The following is a 12858-nucleotide window of genomic DNA, read 5'->3' as shown; positions in this document are numbered from 1 at the left end:
ACCCCGCAAACCACCGTGTGGTTCGCCACTCTGCGTCGCTATGTCGAGCGTCGAGCGGCTCATCGCCTCATTATCGTACGAAGCATCGATGGGCCCGCCACCGCTGATCGTGTGAATCGGGGTCTTCATCCTTACCAGCCGGCAGTTCGCGTTCGAGTCACCTGTGAACCGGCAGGGATAGGAGGAAGGAGTGTCGAACGTGTCAACCACCGAGGAAACGATTGCCGAATGAAATGGTCGCACTCTTTGGCACCGCGTATTTATTGCGCCTTCGCCACATTCGCCAAAAACCTTGTATGCGGCACGACACACACGAATTCGTTAGGCAAATTTAGCCACCCGCCTCCCACCGCCACATGTTTCTATGACATGTTTTGCTTGTTTCACGAGATCGTACGGTCGGGGGTGTGGGGAGAATTCACGTTCGATTCTGTGTCGCTTTGCCTGGGACAGCTGCGTCGAGAGGTTGCGCGATATCATCCTCCGCCGCAAACACACAAACATTATGCTTAAATCACGAAGAGATGGTTTTTGTGTCCTGCGTCGTGGTGGTGGCGTGCGTCAAGAGAGATCGAGCTGATCGAGCCGGCACGATCTTTTCGGTTCATCCACAACAACCGCAAACATTTGTTTTGTTGGCGTTCGATTGTTTGTTGTGCTCAAAATTAACACCCTCGCGGGACACTCGCTAACCGTTTCGGGCAGAATGGAGTGCGGTTCCGGTGGTTCCGTTTTCAACGAGAGATCATTAGATATGCGCCGCCCATTAACATCGAATTTTGATGGTGCGATTGATGAAGACACACATTCAAACCGACCGGTAACGGTCGCGTGATACACATTATTGTTGTGGGAAAACGGGTAAACATTTGCCTTTTTCACCTTACGAGAGCATCGGCTACATATATTTCGCCTCAACTCATTATCGCCGGCGGACGGCGGAGGTGCCATGCGGTCGGTTCGGCTATTTTCACGCACAGTTAACACTGCTAATTGCACTGGTAAACAGGAGGAGGTGGGGACATCCCCCCCGGCCGAAACTCACCGTTAAACATGCTAACACAATGTACCAACACAGGCCACCGGCATCGGCGCCACTTTGCGTTGTAATCTGTTATCGGCAAGTTGATGTACGCACCGAGTCACCGAGTTTAATGGCCACCGTTCGGCGCCAGGAACTACTACACAGTTCTGAGCCTCCTGAAACTATCCGCAATCCGGTGGCACGCGCGATCGTTGCTCTCCGATCCCCGATCGACGAGCACGTTCTGATCTCTGGCCACACGCGAGGCGAAAACGGTTGTGTTCGGGCGAACCGACGGTGCGCCACCTTAAATCCTCATCCTCACAGCACAGAGCCAACCGGCTGCCAACTCTCACAAACACTTTTGTCGTTGGGCGTTTGGTGCACGAATCACACGCACGCCCCCGACAGAGAGAGAGATCGAGATCGAGAGAGAGAGAGAGAGGGTCATAGGGAATGAAAGTTACGATTGTGCGGGAGTGGGAGACGAACTGGCGTCACCGTGTTGTCCGAGCTGGTTTCGGGCTTATCCCCATTTTGTGACAGGATCAACGGGTGATCACCGGTGTCGATTAAGGAGATGGGACTGGAGTGAAAGGTTCCGAGCGCCTGCTTCTCACTTTTCGATTCGAGGTTCGATTACGTGGCACATCTTCCCGGATTACGGTGTAACTAATTTGTAACGAACAAAGGAATGCCCCCACCACAAGCAGCAGCAGCAGCAGCAGCGGTGCAGCGGCCACCGTGAGGGGTCTGTGTGTACACCGAGAACGTAGTAAATCAATCTTTGCATTCCGAACCGCCCGTTGAGTGCTTATCGTTTTTATTGAGCAAGCCGAGACGGCTAGCCGAGCAAAAGCAGGAAACATACGATTAGTGCTACTTAATAGCGTTCGATCGATCTTATCGATGTGAAAACTCACGATCAAACGTACGGCGCGATGGAAAACACCCGGGGACCAGCCGGTGATTCGATTGCCACGATTACAGGGAATAAGGGGGGGGGGGGGGGGGGGTCTGTGCAATCAATTCGCGATCGACACGAGATTGTCTGGTTAGCCGCGAGCCGCACGGTTCGCACGAAGCGAACGTACGATCACCACTAATTCAATTTGAAAACCACTTTTCTCGCTTCCTCGTACGCGTCACGCGTGAGGAGAGTGTTCGTCGAGGGAGGAGGGCAGAATGAAACATGAAACAATGAGATGTTCAGAATCAAGCAGACAATATGTTGTTCTGTTTGAGTGGTTCGGTCCGATACCGTTTGTTTCTAGAAGCGATCTTGTAGGATCAAGGTGATCGAGATTTATTTGAGGTGTTGCCATAAATCATGAGCACAAGGGTGTCGGCCCTGTGCCCTCGTTGACCTTGTGCACGAATAGCACCGCCGGTAATTGTTGCCCTACCAGATTACCGGTACCCTGCATGTATTGTTGCACCGGAGCTGTGATCCGTGACAGATTTCAGTACGATCTTATTCTAACTTGGTAGTTAAATTTTTTTGGCACTGACCAGTCATACCAGTGGCATGCTTCACAGGCTAGAAAGAGCACAAGTTTTTTGTGCTGCGACGCGAGAATGACAAGCAACAAACAAAGCCCCGATTTGCGCTTGATGTAGTAAACGGAAAACCAAAACAATTCGTTAAAAATATCTCAAGCACAAAGTACCTCAATTTTGAATGTCTCTGCTCGTCCTGACATCATATGCAACGTATAAAAGCATCGTTCCGAGCATTATTTGTAAATGTTTGGGAAGTCTTTCCCCGAAAACAGAAACTAGGCCAACTTGTGAAGTAAAAAAAAAAGTCATAGTTTTCCCTCAATTTATTAATTTCTGATCTGTCAAAACACAAATGAAAAGCAACCCAGTTCGAGTTCTTGCGGCTTGTTTTGCAAAGTTGTGCTACTTTGATCGCGCTCAGAAACGCGAAAAAAAAAACGGTTGAAACCACGTACCACCAGGCGGCTCCATTCCTTGTTGCTTCTCTCATCCGCTGAGCGTTCAACTCGTGCTGCGCGACGATCTTCGATTTAAGCGTCGATCAAGTAAACTAATCGCGCAGATTCAGCGACAATACAGAAGCACCTTCACCCTTGACCTTGAACTCGTTTGCATTCCGAATCGATCGCGAAACACATTTCTTCAGTAAAACCCCCACGCCCTCGGTGCTACAACATCCTGTACATCGTCCATCGTTCCGTGTCCGGCCCCACCCTTCAGATCACCATTCTTGACTCCGCGACGGTGGCGGCGGCTACGACGACCTCCTGACAGTACGGACAAAGAAATGGATGCGATCGCAGCAGGGAATAGCGATAGGGCCGCGATCCCGAATGTCGTCACTCTGCTGGGGATGGGACGGTTTGATCCGATTTTCGGCGGACCATTTCCAGTTCGTACCGGATACGACTCGATTCACTACACGGTCGGTCGGTCGGTCGGTCGGTCGATCGGGGACGTTCGTACCTTGCGATGGTGACCGCCCCCCCCCCCCCCCCCCCCCCCGCACCATCTTGCGCTTAATGACCCTTCAACCGGAGAAACCGGTTTCCGGTTTTGTGCTCTCGCGTGCTGGCTTATCCGACGAAGCGACAAAGCGACGAACCCCCGCCCCGGGACCACCCAACAGACCAGCGCACCTTAGTGTGCTTGTTCCCCAAAAAAGGACAAAAACGGGACGACAACCTACCCCAAGACAACGGCGGAACTAATCGATCACAAATTGGCCGGAGGGTGGTTCCACGCTTGCGAACCGATAGCGAAGCTTACACCAGAGACGACCGATCGGGCGTGTGCCGCTTGCACGTTTTACTCCCGCACATTGACAGTCGCGTGCCCCCACCACCACCACCACCCTTCTGCTCGGTGTACATATTTGATACACATTTTATGCAAATGTTTCTCCCCCCACCCGCCTCGAGTGTACTATCCTGGTATTAAAGCAAACTTCGTGTCCGGATCCGGTTAAATCAATATTACCACCCCGCACTCTGGGGCCCGGTCGGCCGGTCCTGGTCCCCGGGTGGACATTGCTGGGCAGGGTGTCTGGGTGTCGAAAGAATGATTTGCATATGCCCAGTGCCCGCAGTCACCATCCGCCACCGCTATGCAAACGCCATCGCCGCCTCGTGCCGTCGTTGCGGGGTGCCCTTATTCTCTCATCCCGGTAATCGTGCTCGCCAGTCGCCAGTACCCGACCCCGGTGCACCAGTAAGTGTCGACAATGGGCAAAGGGTGAGTCTCTCTCTGTATTAAGAAAAAATCCGGTCAAGGCGAATGGCGAATGACGACCGTGCTTCATGGGGTTGCCCGATAGGCACTCCACGGGACACTCCTTTACGTCGCGCGATCTCACGGTTCTAATCGATTCTCGGTCACATTTAAGCCTACTTCACGTCCTAGGACCTCCAGTGTCCAGTCCCGAGCGAAGTAAGTGAAGGAAGGAGTTTGAGCTGGGGTTGGCATTTGGGTTGGTAGCGATCGCGACAGCGTGGGATAACGCCGGCAACGAGACATTAATTATTTATTATCGCTCGTGCCGTGGCATGCCGTGCCGGAACCGGGACTGGGACCGATCAAAGGGACTTCATCCCGGATGGAGCAACTCCAGTGACACACGGACTCCGGTAACCCCGGCTACACCCAATGCTAATAACTCACACGTGGAGGGGCCTGTACAGATCGCGGGCCGCGTTATCGCGGCGAATGGAATTTTACGCCACGCCAGACAATGCAGGTTTTCGCAATCGGCCAGCGGAAGTCTAGACATTTGCATTCCGGTTCGGGAATGTGCGGCGTCCCCCAGCCCAAAAATAAAAAACCGGTTCACGGCTTGAAAATATCTTTCAACAGATTCGAAGAACACAATCCGGATGCTTAAGCACCGTGCAAAAAATGCGCCAATTTTGGAGAAGAAACCATAAATTCTAACGGAATACCCAGACCGTGGTCGATAACGGGGACGCCAACAACAACAACAACAGTTGCAGATCGAACTGGAAACCGGTTTTTTTTTTCGGACGAATCTTGCAGAGGCACTCTCGCTTTCATCAAGGATCTTCCGGTTCGACCGGAGCGGTCGCGTCGCGACGGGCCTTTGTTTTTGGTTACCATTTGCATCGCAGAAGGCGTGTACCGGAGAGCACGCGTGAAGAGTGTTTCCTTCCGTTACGACCATAGCAAGCGCTGCGATTCCGCTCCGATAAGCAAACCGGCCCCGTAGCCCTGTTTATGCTCTAGCATCGGCCAGATTGATGCGCCGTGCCATCCGATTTCCGTGAGGTAGCCCGCATCAGCGAGGAAGATGGGCAAAATGGGAATGCGGAACGTAGTGCACGCGAAGGTCGTCGGCGCGCGCCGCGAATGGCCGTTCCGGTGCCGTTTTCCGATCATTCTACGCACCTCGAACTGCGGCTCGAATGCAACGAATGGCCGCCGATGCGTATGACCCAGAGTTCACCTTTTGTTTGTTGTTTTTTTTAGTAGTTGTTGTTGTTGTGCCGCTGCTGTTGCTGCTATTGGTAATTCCTTGGCGTCGGTTGCAGTGCCATCGGTGGCGCGCGCACCGCACACCGCACACCGTTGACCTTTGCCGGAGGTGGCCATGTTTCGCCGAGGCTAAACAAGGTTCGCCATAATTATGCTTACCCCGGAGAGGGTGCACCGCTGCCGTCCATCATCATCAGCTGGCGCGAACGGTTCGGATTTGGATCGCGATCGAGAAGTGTGCGCGATCCGGCATCATCATCGCTCGAGACGGATCAATGCAATTACCGTTGCAGCTCTCTGGCACGCATAAGTAGACCTCCGACCGACCTGCGTGATGCAACCGATGGTCCCAATGGTGTCGGTTTGAGATTAATGGTCTAATAATGGTTTCACGCGTTGTGGTTATCCCGGGAAAAAAGTGATCCTCGGCAGCGCGAGCATGTCCATATGTTGACGACATCGACAGGACTGTCGACAATCACACACATGCTCAATGGTCACGCTATCTCGCAAGCATTAGGTGCTCAACGAGTGTGCGATCATGTTAATTGCATAAGGGACAGAGTCTTTGACTCGTACGCTTATACAACAACAAGGATTGCTAGAGTGTCACAGAAGTATCACGATCGAGTGACGATCTTTGCAATGCAAGGAGAATTAATGGCCAGCAGTAACCATAAGTGCGCGCCAGTGGCCCACTAACGAAGGACACAAACATCTCTTCTGCAGCCCTCTACCCACAAATCTATGCCAATCTCTCTGTCTCTTTCCTTTTGCGTCCCTCGTAATCGACATCAAAAGGTGCTGAAACGCCTCAACCATTCCGGGCATCATTCTCATAGGGTGTTTATGCTCGAATGCGTCCGGGCGCCATGCCGCGTGGGCGCAACACGTGCTGCACGGTAATTAGTTAGGTGGTAAGTCACCCATTTCTCGTTGCTTCGGTCGGTCAGTCAGTCAGTTTGTCGGCAAACTGCTTTCAATTAAACTTGCGTCGCGCGCATGCACACCGCATGTGCGCACACAAGTGCTCCTTTCACACCTTCCTCCTTCCTTCCGGTTTCACTCGTTCGTTCGTTCGTCGGCTTGGTACGGACACAGTAACGGTGGTTGATTGCCGACCGCTTATCGCTAATCAATAGCCGCTCGATTGGAACCGGAACCGGTGATAGTACACGCCGTCGCCGCTCGATCATCTCGCGATCTACGAGCTTTGTGTGTGTGTGTACGACACGACGATGACGTTTTAAGCAGCGTTCCATTGGACGGTAGCTCGCGCGTTACCGTTTACGGGAGTTGGCCCCGCGGCCCAGATGGCCTCCGTTGGCGTTCGTTGACAGCACGTTCCTCCATCCCACGCTGACGGTGGTGCAGGTGTACCAAAATTTTGTCTCATCATCCGCAACGAGAACGAAAGATAAACATACAGGCGTGCGTACGTGCGTTTGTTTGCCGCGGTTTGCGTCTTGAGACAGAGGAGACGCTCGGCGACGAATTGTGCGAACGCGGCTGTACACATACTATGGACTTACTGTACGGTTGGCGAAGTATAATGGAGCCCATTACCGGGTATCGGGCACAATAGTGGCCACTGTTACCGCGATTTGTTAAGCCTTTCCTAACCGTCCGCCTGCAACTGAGGCGATGATGGGGCTCGTCGAGCGCGATGATGACGCCGAAACATTGCAGCTGCAGCGCCACATTTCGCGTATACCGAACCGCGATCTCGCATTCATCGTTTGATGCAGCATGCGCGTCAACAGACAAACCGCAAACGGACAGACCAAACACGAAGGGGGGGGGGGGGGGGGGAGGGCTAATCAAACTTGCTAGTGCCACACCGGACATTCCACTGCCATGACTCAACGACGACGACAGAATAATCGGGTTGGAACCCATCGCACCGTGAAACCGCGACCGGCAACTCGAATCTGGCAACTCATGCGCCCGAGTAGCTCGCGTATCGGTTCTACACGATCATTAGTTCATCGCATCGCATGCCAAACCGATGCCGATTGTGGCTAAATTGTTTGTTTTGCCGGAGAACGGAGCCTACGAACAACAACAGCAAAAAAAATCCCAACGAGAATTCCATAACCAGATCTGTGGCTCCTCGATCGGAAGTCGCTGGTCCGTGACCGGACCAGTGATGAAAACCTGTTGGCGAGGGGCGGGGTTTTTTTTTCCCCGTTGCCACTTGAGCCCTTGAGTGGTGGTGGTCACAATGTTGCCACCACCGAGCGGAGCCGATCAAACCGCTAATCAATGGCGCTGGTTTGTCTGCCACCGCGTGCCATTCACGTGGTGGTCGCGAAGGCACCCGATTAATAGGTTTTCGCTTGGCTTCCTTGGATCCGATCGATATGCTGCCGGCACGTGCATTGGTAACGTGCCCGTGCGTTGCGTTGCGGTGACCCGGGCCAGCCAGCCAGCCAGCCAGCTAGCTAGCCTGTCAACCGGATGGATCTCTCCAGAGATCCGTTCGCGTGCGGGAGGATTATCGGGAGGATCTCTCCAGCGAGACGGCAGCGCGAGGGATATACCGGCGGGTAAATCTGAAAACAGATACTTCGAAGCATGTTTTCCTTGTCTGTCCCTTGCCGGGGAAAGGTAAAAACCCCGTCACACACACGCACACATATGCACAACGCACGTGCATTCCGCGGGAGGTGGTGGAATTGCTTAACGACCGATCGTAACGTGGCGGCACGTGACGACCGGTAACCAGAAGAAGGTCTGACTAGCCCGAAGACCGCAACAAGACCGCGGCGCAGTGCCGCAGCGGTCGAACAAGGGGATTCCCCCACGGTGCTCGAGTTGAGGAGAGGAGAAGAGAGGATTGTTTATATTTCGCGACGACCTACGAACCGGTAAGAACCGGTTTAATCCTCGCGGGGCTTTTTAGTGTTTTGTTGGTTCTCTCTTTAGCGAACCGACTGACCATGATTTGGCAAGGATGGAGGTGGTGCCCAGGGCGAGGAGAGAACTGGTATGCAATAAACAAATCCATCGAGGCGATCAAGGCGGGCGGGCATTACGTTTGCAGTGGTGACCAAGGAAGGGCGGAGGAATCGCGGCGGCAGCGGACCACCATAAACGGATGATCAGCGAAGTCGCGATTCATCTCCGAGCCGAGGACACCGTACCGAGTGAGAGAGAGAGAGATGACCGCTTTCTGGTGTCGTTGAACCTGGTCCGAAGCAGTAGCAGAAGCAGCAGCAACACCCTGCTGGGTGTTGAAAGCGGGTTCGGTAAACGGTTAAGGGTCGGGCACGTGATCAACCGATGATCCTTTTAAATCCGCGAGGCGTCAACACGCCGGATCCGGACCGGAGAATCGCTTTCGCGACGTATCGAGGTTCGGTTTCGGAGAGAAGGCGAAGGCAGATCGAGGTTAAGCGTTGAGCACGTGGTGCAACCGGCTTCCAAATGGGCTCCCCTAAGGACATTGCCTAACCGTGGTGGCCTTCAAACACAACATTGCGCCCACCACAAGGTACAGTACCTTACCTTACCACTACTTTCAGCCTAGTAATGACCCCATGGGGGGTTGTGCTTTATGATGCTTCTAAATCTAAAGCCCCCCGGCCGACGGTCTCTGGTGGCCTCACCGATTGACCTTTTCGCCCAGCCCCCTGCGGGTCACCGAAAGCTCCGTACGAGGTGCTGCTGCTGCTGCTGCGGGTCCGACTGCACGAGATGTTGTTGGAACGGAAAAAACAGCAGCGAGTGCGTTTGAGAAAGTGATTGCGGCGTGCACGCCAAGACGCGCTCAGCTGAGGGTCAGGCAGCCATTGTCGTGGTTGCTGCTGCTGCTGCTGCTGCTGCTGACGAACGTTACACACCACGCACCACCCTTCAATCCAGCAGTGCCAGATGAATGACGAGGTCACATTTGGCAATCGATGAAATGGAATGAAAGAGGAGTGACGGGCAGGCGGGCATCATCACGTGCCGTACCGTGTCTCGATCCGTTACGGCGTGACGGCTTGGGAGATGTGGTGGAGATCTTGGGGTGTGCGATCTTCTTGCTCGAGCGTTTGCGTGGCGCGATCGGAGTGAGTCAGCACGCGAGAGCGAGCTGACGGTGGCGGGCGAGAGTTGTGTGTTACAAAAAAACCGCAAACAGCTTAGAGAATGGTAATTATTCAATTCTATTGTTCTGCTGGCGGTGATCGCGAGGAAGGTAAACCGCGAGGAGGAGGAGGAGCTGTTGCCTTCACCATCATGTGAGTGACAGTTTGCGAAAACATAATTAAAGTGTTTAGGTTGAGGAAGAAATTGTGTTGAGCGCATCTTCACACCACCTTTCTCGGTTTGCCATAAGCACATGATAAAAACTAGGACAAAACATGATCATGCTGATAGTTCAAACATTGTCCTGTGAGGTCCCGGGAAGAGAAGTACAGCGTTAGTTTTATTAACGACGCAGAACTCATCTCCATCTGATGTGTTGGATTCGATTTCATGTTTAAACGAAAACGGGTGATCAATAGCAGCTGTTGTAGATCCACCGAGCCGAAGATCGTCAACCATTGCACGTGTCTGAGGTATAATCGGTATGTATAGGACTCGATAATAAATTTTATAACCGGTTGCTACAGTTGGTAAATCCCATCTAATCCCATTCGATCGGACATCGGGGAATTCCTTCCTTCAACGATGTCTATTCATTCCATAAACCTGGTCTTGTAGATCACCAGCCATTACTAGTCGATATCTACCCTTCTTCGACGAGATATACATCTATCAAAACAACCTAATAGGAAATTTTTCCCTCTAACAAAAAAAAACTTGTTTTGTTTGGTGTTCTGTATCTGGATTGAAGGCGCATAGAAAACCCAAATTACATTGTGTATCTCTATGTACAACGAAACAGCAAAAAAAAACTCGTGTGGTTTTGTTTACTCAGCAGCATAGCCGAATGTAATAGTGATGTAACTCGCATCGAGAATCTGAGCGAGAGAAAAAAAAACAGTCAAATTATTCTGTATCTGTTTTTCCACCCCAGATATTCCGCAGGCTCCGTGTAGCTTCCGTGTATAGTCTGTACCGTGCCTTCGAAACAGATTACGCGTGGAGTAGCCTTGGGGTGGGATGGGGATGCCACATTTGGTGAGTTCAGGGTCACACACCGGGTTCCGTTCGGGGTTTAGTGATTATTTTGGCATCTTTTTCACCTCCGAACCATTCACGGGCGCTATATAACGTTTGCACAAAACACTGCACCCGCCCGCGGGTTTATAATAACACCTGGCGCAACGCTGGAACGTGCCAAACTGCGTTGTTTCTGCGGTCGGCGGACAGTACATTCGTTTTTGGGGTTGAAAGCAAGCGCGGGTTTCATCAGCTAGTACAAACCCACGCTGACCGCCGGGGGTGCACTACCATATACGCCCGGTAAGGTGCGGCTCCAGTGTCGATGACAAAATCCGCGATTGGATTGAGGACACATTTGCGACGCGTGATCATCATCATCACCGATGCCGTCGTCGTCGTCGTCGTTGTCAATACAGCATCATAAGCCTCCTGGAAGCTTGCCGGTGTTAATGAATGGCGGTTCACTTCCCACGGAGTGTTGAACCCTGAACAGAATGGATTGCAGATGGAAAAGCCCAAATACACCTCGAACAGGGTCGGGGCAAACCGGGTAGATCGTAAATTTGGCAGACTTTTTGTGGTAGAAAGTGTTTGTGTGTTCGTACGAAATTAAGCAATTTTATCGCACTTAATGGGCCACAATTCGGCGCCCACGTCACTTGCACAAGCACGCTGCACCGATCGCACCGAAGGAACCGCATGATCTGTTGTGATTCATACAACATTTCCTAGCACCTTTCGCTAAACCTCGAAGCTCGATCGCCAACCAGCGGCGTAAGGGCCAAAGGGGCAACCGTTTTCGGATGTTCAGCCACACATTCCATAACTGCTACTAAACGTGCGTCAAGCGGAACGGGCCAACGATATCGGCGCACGAAGCACTTGATCAGAGGCCGCCACCGAAACACCCAGCCCCACACCTGCCCCGGGGGGTGTACCGTTACCAAATTCCCATCACACTGAATCGCACCGTGCACGGAACGGCGCCATCATCGGTCAAACCGCGGTGTCTCGCGAATCGAAAAAAGGAAGTCACCGCTTGAGAAGGCACCGCACAGTGTTACCATTTCTGCTTCCTCCGAATCGAAACAACACCGCCGGCACCGTACAGAGAAACATAATGAACAGGCGTCGGCGTGAAGAAGGTGGCCAAAATGCGTTTACAAGGCGGCCCGCTACACTGCAGAAGCAGTAACCTACAAGCTGTTCGAGACCGGCACGCATGCGAGTGAGAGTGCGTGTGGTAAGCGTCGTCCCGTGTCCGAATCACACCGGTTAGTAGTACCGGAACGAGCCATGCTCATTTCACTTTCAACTGCGTAGACCTCACCACTTGGTACCACCTCGGTGATACCGCCGAGTGCCGTCCAGAGGGGGAACTTACGGATGACGATTAATTCCAAATACCCGTTTTCGTGTTTTCTAACGACGAATACATTACGCAGCTCTCACTCTGGTGATCTAACAAAATTACCTTCGATCGCTTGCGATGTTCAGTATCCTTATTCCAACACACGGCTCGCACTCCACGCGCACTCACTGGGTTCTGTTGGACGAATGACGACGACGACGATGATGATGATGATCTGGCAGGTTTAGGTATCTTTCTCCTGTGTGCTCGGCTCGCCTTGAAACACTGCAGCGCTTTACCACCACACTGTACGGCGTTTTTTTTACCAAGAAAAAAAACCGTTTGTTTTGGGTTCCAACTACTTTCAACTGAAGAATTTACACACACTTTTTTTGGTGTCACACTCGCACCCTGCCGCCTCGAGGCTCGCGTGGTTGCACCTTGTTCCGTAGCACTACTGGTCGTCGATTCGTCATAAAGACCCCACACCTCTCTCGGTTGTCTTACTTGTGAAGCATATAAGCGACGCTGGAGCAGCGGTGGTGTGCAATCGCGATGCGTGTGCAGCTCGGGCGCGATCTTATAAACAACTCGCGCATGGGACGCGACCGATCGTCTAGCGAAGCGCTTTCGTCTAGGAATTTTCCAACCTCGCACTACCACACGGTGCGGTGCACGATCGTATGATGCGTACTAGTCGCGGCAGGTTACTCGCTCCGACTCGAACAGCCAGCGGTCCGCTTGATGGGCCTTTCGATTTTGCATTCGCAGAGCCCGGGTCTGCCATGGATCGCGCTTTTTCCTGTATCCTTCCTGCGATAGCACGCGATGTGTAGTAGTATTAAGATATTTGCGTTGCTTGTGAACGTTAGATAACACAAAGACAAAATTA

General features: G+C 52.6%; 1 protein-coding gene across 2 annotated transcripts in view; it reads right to left on the bottom strand.

The window, feature by feature from the left end:
- Positions 1-12562, bottom strand: part of LOC125948348 (sodium-independent sulfate anion transporter) — a 15112-nt gene extending 2550 nt beyond the window's left edge. The window contains exons 1-2 of one of the 2 annotated variants that reach the window (XM_049674308.1): positions 12090-12562; positions 1-161 (exon numbers count right to left, since the gene is read on the bottom strand). The exon at positions 1-161 is cut by the window's left edge and continues 16 nt beyond it. In XM_049674308.1, coding sequence (XP_049530265.1) covers positions 1-129 — 129 coding nt within the window. In that variant the 5' untranslated portion in view covers positions 130-161; positions 12090-12562. Of the gene's footprint in view, positions 162-1045; positions 1441-12089 lie in introns of those variants that run through there. The other variant, XM_049674307.1, reaches the window with a different exon arrangement.
- Positions 12563-12858: the final 296 nt, after the last annotated feature.

This window comes from Anopheles darlingi, chromosome 2 (assembly GCF_943734745.1).
Source record: "Anopheles darlingi chromosome 2, idAnoDarlMG_H_01, whole genome shotgun sequence".
NCBI classification, from domain to species: Eukaryota; Metazoa; Arthropoda; class Insecta; order Diptera; family Culicidae; genus Anopheles; species Anopheles darlingi.
Note: the sequence above shows the minus strand (reverse complement) of the source record. Positions and strands in the feature narration are given on the sequence as shown.